Genomic DNA, 11,952 nt, shown 5'->3' with positions numbered 1-11,952 from the left:
TCTTTCTAAGAAAAGGGCACGCTGATTTTAATGAGACTTATTTGAGAATAGTCATGTTCGCAATGTTTTATTTCTATATATTCCCCTAGAAAAAAAAATAATTAAATAGTTAATGCTTGCTAAGGGAGATGTAGGCCTACAAAGGGAATTTGATCTAAGGCTTTTCCAAAAAACCACTAGCCGACTTGAATCTCCATGAGGGCCAGGACCATATCTGTTAAATTCTCCTCCAAATAGTAAATGCCCAGCACAGACCTCGTAGCTTATGAAGTTTGGCGTAGGTCAGCCCCTGACTGACACGCCGGCCTTAGCTCTACCCCATTTTCCTTCATGCCTACACTCTGTTTCCGCCACAGTGACCCTCTCTTAGTCGCTCATAGTCGCCTGCGCAGGGCCCTTTCTCATGCTGCTCTGTCTGCCTGGAGCACCCCTCTAGCCCCTCCTCATACAGTTAACTCCCGCTCAACTTTCGGATCCCACATCACTTCCATGAGGGTGGGGCGTATGTCTGCTGTTGCTCCCGATTGTACCCCCAGCATCTAGCACAGTGCCTCGCACGTGGCACACATTAAATACACGTGTGACAAGTGGATGAATGAGAACTGGGGGGAAGCAGGGACGGGGATGAAAGTGGAAGTCCTAAGGGTAAAGACGCCGGGGTTTGTAGGATAAGAGAGGACATGCGATCGAAGCTAATAATATTCATTTTTCTATTGCTGCTGTAACACATTATCACAAACTAAGTGGCTTAAAACCACATAAATCCGTTATCCTTCAGTTCTGGAAGTCCAAATTCCGAAAGTCAGGGCTATGTTCCTTCCGGAGGCTCTGGCGGAGGACCCAATTCCTTGCCTTTCCAGCCACTTGCGCCTCTTGGCTGGTGGCCTTGTACCCGCCTGACTTTTGCTTCCGTAGTCACATACTTCGCCTAATCATGACCCTCCTACCTCCCACTTATAAGGATTCTTGTGGCTACACTGGACCCACCTAAATAATCAAGGACAATCTCCCCACGATCCTTGACGTAATCACATCTTTGAAGTCCCTTTTGCCAGGTAAGGAACCATAGTCACAGGTTCCAGAGATTAGGACATCACGTGTGGGGAACCAGTATTCTGCCTACCACGGAAGGGTAAAACCACGGAGCCTGCTGATGTGACCTTCACCGTGGAAAATTCATCCAGACAGACCACGCGTGCGTCCTGAGACCTGAGTGCCAGGCCCCAGGATGTAGAGGTAAAAAACCTGATCCCTCGTGGGAGGAGCTTGTGGTCTAGTCTGGGAGAGAATGGGTCATAACACAGTGGGATGAGAACTCCGAGTAGGGTATGATAAGGCTGCGTGGGGGCCGCAGATGGGTCAGGCAAGAGTCTGCAGGGAAAACAGGGTCTGACAGGATCTAAGGCCCGATGAACAGAGTCAACCAGGCAAGCTAACCTGTCTATACAGGTGTGATACCATGCAGATATATTCCCGTCTCACGACGAATATCTTGGGAACTCTGAGCATTTATGGGTGACAAATAAAAGAAACTGCCACCATAAACTGCTTTGCAAATGATAAATGAGATAATGTTTCCCTTTGTCTTCCCAGCTTAAAAGAGAATGTGGGGCCAGGCACAGTGGCTCCCACCTGTAATCCCAGCACTCTGGGAGGCCGAGGTGGGAGGATTGTTAGAGGTCAGGAGTTCGAGACCAGCCTGAGCAAGAGCGAGACCCCATCTCTTCAAAAAAATAGAAAACATAGCTGGGCATGGAGGCTGAGGTAGGAGGATCCCTTGAGCCCAGGAGTTTGAGATTGCAGTGAGCTATGATGACACCACTACACTCTAGCTGGGGTGACAGAGCAAGACCCTTTCTCGGAAAAAAAAAACCAAAAACAAAAACAAAAAACAAAACAAACCAAAAAACCCCCAGCAGTTAAATTAATAAATTCAGGAGAAACTGGTCAGGTTAGCCAGGATTGGGGAGAAAGAGAGGCAAAACAAGGAGAGAAAACAGGCTGCAAAATGGAGTGGTTTGCGTTATTTTTACCACAACTGTGAGAGCAGCCAAGAGCACAGGGGCACACAGACCAAACGCAGTTATTAGGGTCGGGGTCGAAGCTCTACTGCGCACACTCCACTTACCAGTTGCCCTGGCAACAGACCCCAACTTTGGCCTAAGGACGGTTCAAGGAGGACAGCTGCATGCAAATAAAGCTGTAATTAGGGACGGAGCTCTCTTTGGTCTGACTTTGGTCTACCTTTGGAGAAAAGCTGAGGAGGACTTGGAAGAGGTTTCCTGTCTGACCAAGAGTAATGTTCATAATAGTTTGAATGATGAAGAGTTGCTTAAAAGTTGAGCTGGAAGCCGGGCGTGGTGGCTCACGCCTGTAATCCTAGCACTCTGGGAGGCCGAGGCAGGTGGATCGTTTGAGCTCAGGAGTTCAAGACCAGCCTGAGCAAGAGAGAGACCCTGTCTCTACTAAAAGTAGAAAAAATTTGCAAGTCAACTAAAAATAGAAATAAAAAATTAGGTGGGTGTGGTGGCTCTGTAGTCCTGTAGTCCCTGCTACTTGGGAGGCTGAGGCAGGAGGATCCCTTGAGCCCGGGAGTTTGAGGTTGCTGTGAGCTAGGCTGACACGACGACACTCACTCTAACCCGGGCAACAAAAACGAGACTCTGCCTCAAAAAAAGAAAAAAAAAAAGTTGAGCTGGAGCATACACGATGGAAAAACAGCGAGAACTTCTTCCGGCCTGGGAATCTGGTAGAAATCGGTGTTACACAGTGGCTAACATTTACTGAGCATTTTCTATGGGCCAGTCACCGTTTCAAACACCTTATGTGTATTATCCACTTAATCCTACAACGATCCTATGAAGGAGATATTATCAGTGCACCCATTTTACAGTCAAGGCAACCGAAGCTTGGGGAAGGTCGCTTTCCAAATGTCCCAGGGAGTGAGTGGCAGCCCTGGGATTAGAACCCAGGTCTTCCGGCTTGGAAACCTTAACCACCGACGGCGCCTACCACTCAGCTGGGTGGCCCTGGGGAAAGCCCTCAAAGAAGCTACAGGGCACAGCACAGGGTTGAAGGACGGTTAAGCTGGGCTTAGCCAGCAGGGCCGTGGGACTCCAGGAAAGGACAGTCCAACCCCAGGGATTCCAGGTTCTCCTCCGCCACTCTTCGGGAAGTCTCCTCTTGCAGGTGTGCACATCCAGTTCCCCTGGGGCTCAGGGCCCAACGCCGCCAGGCGCGCGGTTCTGGCTGCGCCAATCGAACGCCACCAACACACCCAGGGAGATGAGGACCAGGCCGGCCAGCCCCAGGCGAACGAGGTTCCCGCGGGTGTAGTCCGAGAAGCCAGAGTCTGCGGGCGGAGCGGAGAGAGGGAGGCCATCAGCGCCTGGACCTGAAGTCTGCGCCCCACCACTCCGGTTTCCACCCCCCGGGGTGGAGTTGGTAACCGGAGTCCCCAGTCTCAAAGTTCAGGGTGAGTTGATGAGGGCTTCAACTCCAGGGTCTGAGGGAGGAGGGATTGGGGGAGGACCCCTGGGTCTGAGGGAGGAGGGACTGGGGGGAGGGACTCCTGGGTCCGAGGGAGGAGGGACGGGGGGACTCCTGGGTCTGAGGGAGGAGGGACTGGGGGGACCCCTGGGTCCGAGGGAGGAGGGGCGGGGGGGGACTCCTGGGTCTGAGGGAGGAGGGACTAGGAGGACTCATGGGTCCGAGGGAGGAGGGACTGGGGGGGACCCCTGGGTCTGAGGGAGGAGGGACTGGGGGACCCCTGCGTCCGAGGGAGGAGGGACTGGGGGGACCCCTGGGTCCGAGGGAAGAAGGGCTGGGGCGCGGGCCGCAGGGCCCCTCACCTTCCGAGCTGATGACCAGCGGCTCGCTGCGCTGCGACAGCACGTAGGGGGCGGAGGGCGTGTGGTAGTAGCAGCTGTAGGTGCCGGGGGCGCGCGCGCCGAGCAGCGGGAAGTCGGCCCAGGGCTGCGCCGAGTCGCGGTACTGCAGCGGGGCCGCGGCGCCCACGCGGTACAGCGCGAAGCTCATGCCCCGCACGCGGCCGGCGCAGCGCAGGCTCACGTTGGCGCCGCGCGCCACCACCGGGCCGGGCAGCGCCACCAGCGACGGCCGCGGCAGCTGGTCTGCGCGGGGGACGGACGGGAGCCCTGAGAGCTGGGCGCCGCGTGCGCGTCCCGCTTCCCTGTCCCCGCCCTCGCCTCGTCCTCCCCCAGGTTCTCCGCGCCGTCCCTGCTTTTGTGCGTCTGTGTCCCCAGCCCTCCTGTGTCTGTCTCCGAGCACGCCTTTCTCTGCCTCCGTCTCCCTCCACTCGCAGGTCTTTCCCTCCGGTCTGTGCCTCACTAAATTCTCCGTGTCTCTGTCTCCCCGTCCGTGCTTTCACTCCCCCAGGGTCCTCATTGTGTTTCTGTGCCTCTCCCCGGGTTTCTCGACATAGCGCTGGTGACGTTTTGGAGAAGTCTTTGTCCCTCGGGGCCGCTGTCCCCTGTGTTGTGGGATGTTGAGCCGCAGAGCTGGGCCCATCCACTAGATGCCAGTAGCAGCCCCCTCTCCAGTTGTGACAACCAAAAATGTCTCTGCATAATGACAAGGATCACCTGGGGGGCATGAGTGCCCCTGGCGGAGAACTGCCCGTTTCTTGGGAGTCACTCCCTACCTCCATGTAGCTTTTTTCCCTCTGTGTCATTGCGTAAGCCTGTGTCTCTCTGTCTCTCTTTGTATCTCTCTCCCTGTATCTCTTCTCCCTCCATGTGTCTGTGAATCTATCAATCTCTCTACCCAGCTCTGTCTCGCTTTCCCTGTACCTCTCTGTCCCTTCTCCCCACCTGTCTGTCTCTGTGCTTCTATCTGTGTGTGTATCTTCAGCTCTGAAGACACATCTCTCTGTCCCATTGCCTCTCTCTCTCCCTCCTCTCCCCTCCCTTATGACACCGCTGTGCGGGGTCTCCTCCCCGACCCCAGGACCTCACCTGTCACCAGCAGTTCCAGGTCATCACTGGGCTGGGACCAGACACCTGGCTTCCAGTCAGGCCTCCGGTAGCAGCAGCGGTAACTGCCTCCTTGGGCCGGAGTCACCTCCTCCAAGAAGAACTCTGCCAGCTCTGAGGACACATCCCTGAAGAGCAGGGGGCCTATCTCTCCAGGCTTGAAAAGTGCAAACCTCCAGGCAACTTCAGGAGCTCGGCACCTCAGGGTCACATTGACCCCAGGGGTCACAACTGCAGCCGGCTGAGCCCCTAGCCATGGCTTGGGGTATGAAGCTGGGGGGACTGAATAAACGGAGCGTCCTGGGTCCTCAGGCCGCCTGGGAGTCCCACAAAATGAAGGAGAAGTTGGGGAAGGAGGAAAATCACCTTGGGCAATTGCTGCCCCTTTTTCGGCCTGAGTTCCCTGTTTGTAAAATCAGGGAGGGACTGGACTACAATCAAGGCTTGTCAAAATTAGCATCAACTTCTGAGCTTTACTCCACAGTTTTTAAGCATGGTTTCAAAGGGTGGGACCCCAGAACTTTATAACTTTAAATAGCTTTCCAGAACATTGGCAACATATTTAACATTTCAAGAGTTGCCAAAACTTGCTATCTATTGGGGGGAAAAATAATTCTGGAACTCTACCTCACACCATTCCGCCAGACAAATTCCAGATTAATTAAAGACCTACATGTGTTTTGTTTTTTAACTATAGGAAAAATATAGAAACTATAGGAAAATATATTTATCTTGGGGTAGGGAAGGCTTCTTAAAATATAAAATGAAAAATTTTATAGCAGATTAATTAATTTGCCCACTTCGAAATTTTTAAGTTGTGATGCTAAAAGACAAACAAATGAAACTAGGAGAAAATGACAGAACTGGCAGAAATCACTTTTTCATAAATCGCATAGATTAAGCCTATAGAAAGAAATCCCAGAACCTACCCGACTGAAAGTTGGGCAAAACATGAATAGGCAATTCACAAAAGAGGCAATTCACAATTCTCAAAGAAAAAGTTGCTCAATCTTAGTAGTGATCATTTTGAAAAATAACTGAAGCAACACATTATGGTATTTTTGTCTATTAGGTTATCAAAAATTAAAACGATGGTCAGGTTGGTCCTAGTGCAGTGGTGTTTACAACTAATTGATCACAACCAGTTACAGATTCCTTTGTTCCTTCTCCACTCCCACTGCTTCACTTGACCAGCCTTAAAAAAAATAATACAAAATTAAAAAATTAAAAAATGGTTAATATTCAGTTTGAGTGAATATGTACTGAAACAGGCAGTCAGAAGCACTTCGAGTTCATGTTTTGAGAAGGCAATTTGCCAGTTTCTATCAAGATACACAAAGGACATGAGCAAGGACCCAATAATTCCACCGCTCGACAAACACACATCCATGTGCACAAGGAACTAGTACAGGAGTGTTCTTTACAGCATAGATTGCGAGGGTGAAAGCAACCTATATGTACATAAAGAGGGGAATGGCCAAACAAACTAGAATCTGGCCATACAATGGCAAATGCTAGTCAGTAATTTTTAAAAAAATAAAAAAAAGAATAGGTACAACTAGCTATAGTGACATGGAAATATGTCCAGGAGAAATTGTAAAGTGAAAAATGTCAGATGCAAAATGGTGTGAATCATGAAACATCAATTTTGCATTGGAAAGAAAAAAAAGTATATAAATACATATACATGTGTGTCTGAACGCATGGAAAATTTTTTATAAGGATTCAGAAGATTATTTAAGGACGATGGGGAAGGGGAAGAAGGAGGCTGTTATATATCCTTTGGTAATGACTGAATTTTTAAAACCATGAATATATATTAGTATATACTAACTTTATCATTTAAAAAAAACTAATTTAAAATAAATGGATAAGGCCAGTCACCATAGCTGACGCCTATAATCCCAGCATTTTGGCAGGCTGAGCCAGGAGGATAGCTTGAGTCCAGGAGTTCAAGACCAGCCTGGGCAACATAGTGAGACCCCATCTCTACAAAAAAAATTTTTTTAATTAGCCAGGTGTGGTGGCACATGCCTGTAGTCCCAGCTACTCAGGAGGCTGAGGTGGGAGGGTCACTTGAGCCAAGGAGTTCGAGGCTGCAGTGAAGTACGATCATGCCACTGCACTCTAGCCTGGGTGACAGTGAGACCCAGGCTCAAAAATAAAATAAAATAAAATAAATTGATAGCTAAGGTATTAATGGCTCCTTGGGTGATTCTTATTTGAAGTTGCAGTGGGAGAAGGTTTGAGAGGAAAGAAAGGTCTCACCCATCAGAAAACCTAGGAAGAAACCCAGCACTATCCCAGGGTGGGGGACCCTACTTTTGTGGAAAGTGGGTTCCAAATGGAGGAAGTTGGGAACTAATTATAATTGCAGGAGATCCTATCTCTTGTTTTGTTTTGTTTTCCAATCTTACTTCTTGTCTCGTAGATCCTATCTCTCAAGCCCTGCACTGTGCCAAGCTCTGAGGCAAGGGTTTTACACATGTGATTTTATTAAATCCTCACAACAGCCCATTTTACAGAGAAGGAAATGAAATCTTAGCAAGCTGTGGTCTGTTCAAGGTCATATTATGAATTAGATAGTGAAACTGAGGTTCTAGCTTAGGTCTCTTTAGCTCCAAAGTTCGCAGTCTTCACTACTCACCTACAGTGGTCACTAAAGGGACTGAGGAAGGAAGGGAGGAAGGAAAGGAGGGAGGGAGAAGAGGAGTAAGGAAAAAAAGAAAAAAAAAGGGGAGAGAGGAAAAAAAGGGAGGAAAAGAAATAAGGAAATCGGGGGTGGGGTTGGGCACCAAAATAAAAATCTGAGTAGTTGGAAATGGGGTGTCAGCGATGGTGAAGGATGTTACTCACCAGATGGAGTGATGTCTGCGTGACACAGAGGCCCTGTAGAAGGTTGAGGGGGTTAGTTCTTCTCAAAGCCCTTTGGCTACCAGTCCCATCTCATGGGGAACCCAGGAATCTGAGTCCTCATCTCCCTTTCCTCTGGGAAACAAGAATCTTATCCTTACTTCCTCCTGCCTCAGTAGCCCAAAATCCAGACTTTGTTCTCCACCTACTTAAGAAGCCAGAAGTCTGGACCCAGCCCAGTCTTGCCTCTATGCCCAGGAGCTCGGGGCTCCATCTTTGCAGGGGACAATAACCTGAGCTTGCAGTTTCTCCTCCCTGGTTCAGGAGGCTGAGCCCCCAGCCCCTCCTTTCCCAGGAACTCAGGACTCCTAACTTTCATCCCCCTTCGATGTCAGAATCCAGAAGTCTACACTCTTTGGCCTCAAAATTCAGGCTCTTACCTGCTTCCTGCCTCAAGATCCATAGAAATCTGTCCCCAACTCCTTCCTCTTCCAGAATCTGTCTTCTCCTGCTTTAAGACCCAGGGGTCTGGGCCCCAGTCCTGTCTTCTTATTTGGACCTAAAATTCCAAACCCCCAGCTAGTGCTGTCTGGTTACCCTGCAGGGTGTCTGGGTCCCCTAAGCACCTCTCTTTGCCCCCCCAGCCCAGCCAGGGACCCAAGAAGAAGGAAGGGGCAGCTCACAGAGAGTCAGCAGCTGGAGGGTGAGCACCAGGGCCATGGTGGGCAGATCTCCGCGGGAGCTGGATCTGGAGCTGGAGCAGGGCTCACCGTGCCCTCTCCCTTCCCAGGAAATGTGGCAACATCAGAAATCCAGAGCCCTGTTTAGGGAAGAGAGGAGCGAGGTGGGGCCTCTGGGTGATTGTGTCATAGCCCTATGGTGCTGTGGAAAAAGTTGGGGGTAGGGGCAGTCATAACCTGTGGTGCACAGTAATTCAACTTAAAAAAAGATTAGCACCTATTATATGCCAGCTCCCTGCTGCGTGATGCTGGTGGCACAGAGAGGACTCAGACCCCGTTACTGCCCTCGAACAGTTACCAGTTTGACTGAAAGATCCAGACCAGGTCAATTAAGTTTTTTTTTTTTTTTTAAAAGGGGATCTGAGCTATAATGGCGGTAACATAGGGCACTGTGAGAGCCCACAGGAGTCTCCTCCACCCATCTGGAATGAGAGCTAGCGCTTCCAGAACGAGCTAATGCTGACCTGAGACCTCAAATGATAGGTCATTCATTCACCACTGGGCCTCAGTTTCTTTACGTGTAAAGTGGGATTTCATACATAAACTATAAAATGGGGACTATTTTATTCTGCCTTAGGGGGTCCGTAGCAGGAGGACTGGAATTCCAGGCTGAGAGAGAAAGGAGAACACGGGCAGGTGTGCAAAGTCAGGCTTGCACGCAAACCGCCTCCTTTCTCGCCGCTGCCTCGGACTCCGGCTCTGCGCCAGTGCGCACGCGCAGACTCAAACAGCGGGGCCTCGCGCGCAGGGACCACAGCTCCCAGAGGCCTCCGCGTCCTCGCTTCCGTCTCGGCGCCTCTTCTCCAGTGCGCACGCGCGACCCGGGAAGCGGAGCCTCGCGCACAGGGACCACAGTTCCCAGAGTCCTACGCGTCCTCGCCGCCGCCGCTGAGACCAAGATGGCCTCAAGTAAGTGCCGGCGTCGCCGGCGCGCGGGGTTCGGGTAGTTCCGGGAACCCCCGCGCAGTCCCCGGGCTAAGCCGCAGTGGAGTACTCGTGGAGGCGGGTGGGGTCTGTTCCGAAGGGAGATGCAGAAGTCTCGAGGGGGCTTCTGCGGGGCGGGGGTAGTACAAGAAGGTTAGAGGTCACTGCGGGCAGCCCCTGCAGGGGTGAACCTCCCGCCCACCCCTCCAGGACTCGCCACTTTCCTCAAGAATGCTTGGGACAAGGAGCCGGTGCTGGTCGTGTCCTTCGCCATCGCGGGCCTCGGTGCGTGAGTGCCTCAGGCGCGAATTTGCATTATCCACCCCCGTCCCCCAAAAGGTCCCACCGCCCCTCAGCAACATTCCATCAGCCCCACCCTCGCTCCATCTCGTACCCCCTCCGCCAGCCCCGTCGCTGCTCCCCGCTTTCTGGGCCCCCACCAGCGTGTCAGCACCCCCACGACGTCCCCTTGTCTGCCCCCATCCCAAGCATTATAATTTCACCACCACCACCACCCCTAGCCTTCCCCGCCCCATACACGCCTACCCAAGACGCCCTTAATCCCTCTAAAGGAGAGGTTCCCAATCCTGTTGTACAGCATCAACACTGAGCGCTAAATAAATAACGTCCATGTTTTCTTCCCTTTCACCGTCCCGCACCCCCTAGATAGTGAATTGAGTTGACTGGGTTGGAGGTGGGGCTGGGGAATCTGTGTCTTGAGAAAATACCCCAATGGTGCTAATGTGTCTCCTTGATTGAGAACCTTTGCTCTGGAACGTGTCGCTCAAATTTTAATGTGCACTGGAGTCCCTGGGGATAAATGATAAAATGTAGGTTCTGATTCTGTAGGTCTAGGTGGGGCCTGGGATTCTGCCAGTACTGCCAGTCTGCTGGCCATACGCTAGGTAAGGTTCTAGAACACATGTCCAGTATGGCAGCCACACCTGGCTACTGAGCGCTTGAAGTGGGGCCAGTACGAATCGAGGTAGTAAAGACACCGGATCTCAAAGACTTCATGTGACAAAAAGTATGGAAACTATCAACAATTTTTTGTTGAATATATGTCAAAATGATAATGTTTTGGAGAAACCAATTTAAATACACTTGTTAAAATTAATGTGGCTTTTAGAAAATATAAAATTACATATATGGCCCTTATCTTTCTACTGGACAGTGCTAGCCTAGAACGTTCCTTTTATGCACCCTACCCAACCCCCCAGGACTCCCAGCTCCCATCCTAGACAGACTGTAAGGACCGTAACTCATCAAGTGACTGTTCTTTGTGCAGCTGTCTCTCCCCAAGTTTGAAAGTCTTTAGTCTTCTGGAATATTCCCAAGATACTCCCCCGGATGCTCCATGATGATGCCTACATTCAGATGCACTCATCCGTGATCACCACTTGCTCCCACCTGTCTGCCTGTTGGCCAGATGTATCCGTGCATGCTGGGCTCCCGCCCCGTCCTCCACCTACCCCTCCAAAAAAGTTTTAAACCCTTCTACCTATAAATAGAGTTCCCAGGGTACCAAGGGGCCCTACAGAGCAAAGGAGCCTCGTAGAGGGGCTGGCTCCACTGCTCCCTCCCCTAATACACTTGACCTCAAGTTCTCCCTTGTCTCCCCCAACCCCAGCCACCTTCCCCTAGGCCTCAACCCTGTGTCTCTCCACAGCTATAATTCTGCCCCCGCTCAGCCCCTACACCAAGTACGCTATCATGATCAACAAGGCCACGCCCTACAACTACCCAGGTGAGTAGGGGCCAGGCAGGGCTGGCTGGGATAGGCCTGGCCTCTGTGCCAGGGGAGGGACAGTTATGGGCAGTTCTTTCCTAAGCAGGGAGCAGGGATGGAGCACTGGCATCTGGACTTTTTCCCTGTCCAACGATTTTTTAATTGAGATATAATTCACATATGACTCTGTTTTTGTGCTTTGAGTTTCTATTATCTTTCCAGATACCTATCCCTCTCTGCACTCCCACCTCTGTTGCTCTCTGGGTCTCCATCTGTCCAGTCTCAGTTCTGTTGGCGAGCATGCTTACCACCCGCCTACTTTCCCTCCCTCCCTCCATGTCTCTAGGTCTCTGACCTTCCCTGCTTCTCTTTGTATCATTGATTCTCTGACCTTTACTCTCCTCACTCATCTCTCCCTGGGGTCCTGTTTCCCTCTCTGAATATAAACTGCCAGACCAGCTCTTTCCAGGGCCCTGGAGATCTGCTGGTCTCAGTGGCCCACCCTCCTGTTCCACAGTGCCCGTCCGAGATGATGGGAACATGCCTGACATCCCCAGCCACCCCCAGGACCCCCAGGGCCCAAGCTTGGAATGGCTGAAGAAACTGTGAACACCTCCATCTACAGGGAGGAGGCTCCCCCTCCCCATGACCCCCAATAAAAATGTGAAAACCAACCCCAGAACGCGAGCTGTGTGTGATTAGAGGTGGGAAT

At 51.4% G+C, this 11,952-nt stretch overlaps 2 protein-coding genes across 2 annotated transcripts; one reads left to right on the top strand and one right to left on the bottom strand.

The window, feature by feature from the left end:
• Positions 1-3,215: 3,215 nt before the first annotated feature.
• On the bottom strand, positions 3,216-8,567 carry OSCAR (osteoclast associated, immunoglobulin-like receptor). Its single transcript, XM_012643316.1, has 5 exons — positions 8,531-8,567; positions 7,851-7,883; positions 4,977-5,276; positions 3,852-4,133; positions 3,216-3,352 (listed from the first exon to the last, which is right to left on the bottom strand). The coding sequence occupies exons 1-5, from the start codon at positions 8,565-8,567 to the stop codon at positions 3,216-3,218; spliced, it is 789 nt and encodes a 262-aa protein (XP_012498770.1).
• Positions 8,568-9,436: 869 nt separating this feature from the next.
• Positions 9,437-11,924, top strand: NDUFA3 (NADH dehydrogenase (ubiquinone) 1 alpha subcomplex, 3, 9kDa). Its single transcript, XM_012643394.1, has 4 exons — positions 9,437-9,496; positions 9,722-9,796; positions 11,181-11,258; positions 11,758-11,924. The coding sequence occupies exons 1-4, from the start codon at positions 9,487-9,489 to the stop codon at positions 11,847-11,849; spliced, it is 255 nt and encodes an 84-aa protein (XP_012498848.1). The 5' UTR covers positions 9,437-9,486; the 3' UTR covers positions 11,850-11,924.
• Positions 11,925-11,952: the final 28 nt, after the last annotated feature.

This window comes from Propithecus coquereli, unplaced genomic scaffold (genome assembly GCF_000956105.1).
Source record: "Propithecus coquereli isolate 6110/MARCELLA unplaced genomic scaffold, Pcoq_1.0 Scaffold196, whole genome shotgun sequence".
Taxonomy (NCBI): domain Eukaryota; kingdom Metazoa; phylum Chordata; class Mammalia; order Primates; family Indriidae; genus Propithecus; species Propithecus coquereli.
The sequence above is the reverse complement of the archived record's forward strand: the minus strand, read 5'-3'. Positions and strand labels throughout refer to the sequence as shown.

Coding starts and splice junctions, on each gene's coding strand:
- OSCAR (XM_012643316.1), bottom strand. CDS start 8,567: ATGGCCCTGGTGCTCACCCTCCAGCTGCTGACTCTCT. Junction 5,277..7,850: donor CGCAGACATCACTCCATCTG/GTGAGTAACATC, acceptor CCGTTTATTCAG/TCCCCCCAGCTTCATACCCC. Junction 4,134..4,976: donor CCTGGAACTGCTGGTGACAG/GTGAGGTCCTGG, acceptor TCCCCCGCGCAG/ACCAGCTGCCGCGGCCGTCG.
- NDUFA3 (XM_012643394.1), top strand. Junction 9,797..11,180: donor CTTCGCCATCGCGGGCCTCG/GTGCGTGAGTGC, acceptor GTCTCTCCACAG/CTATAATTCTGCCCCCGCTC. Junction 11,259..11,757: donor CACGCCCTACAACTACCCAG/GTGAGTAGGGGC, acceptor CCTGTTCCACAG/TGCCCGTCCGAGATGATGGG.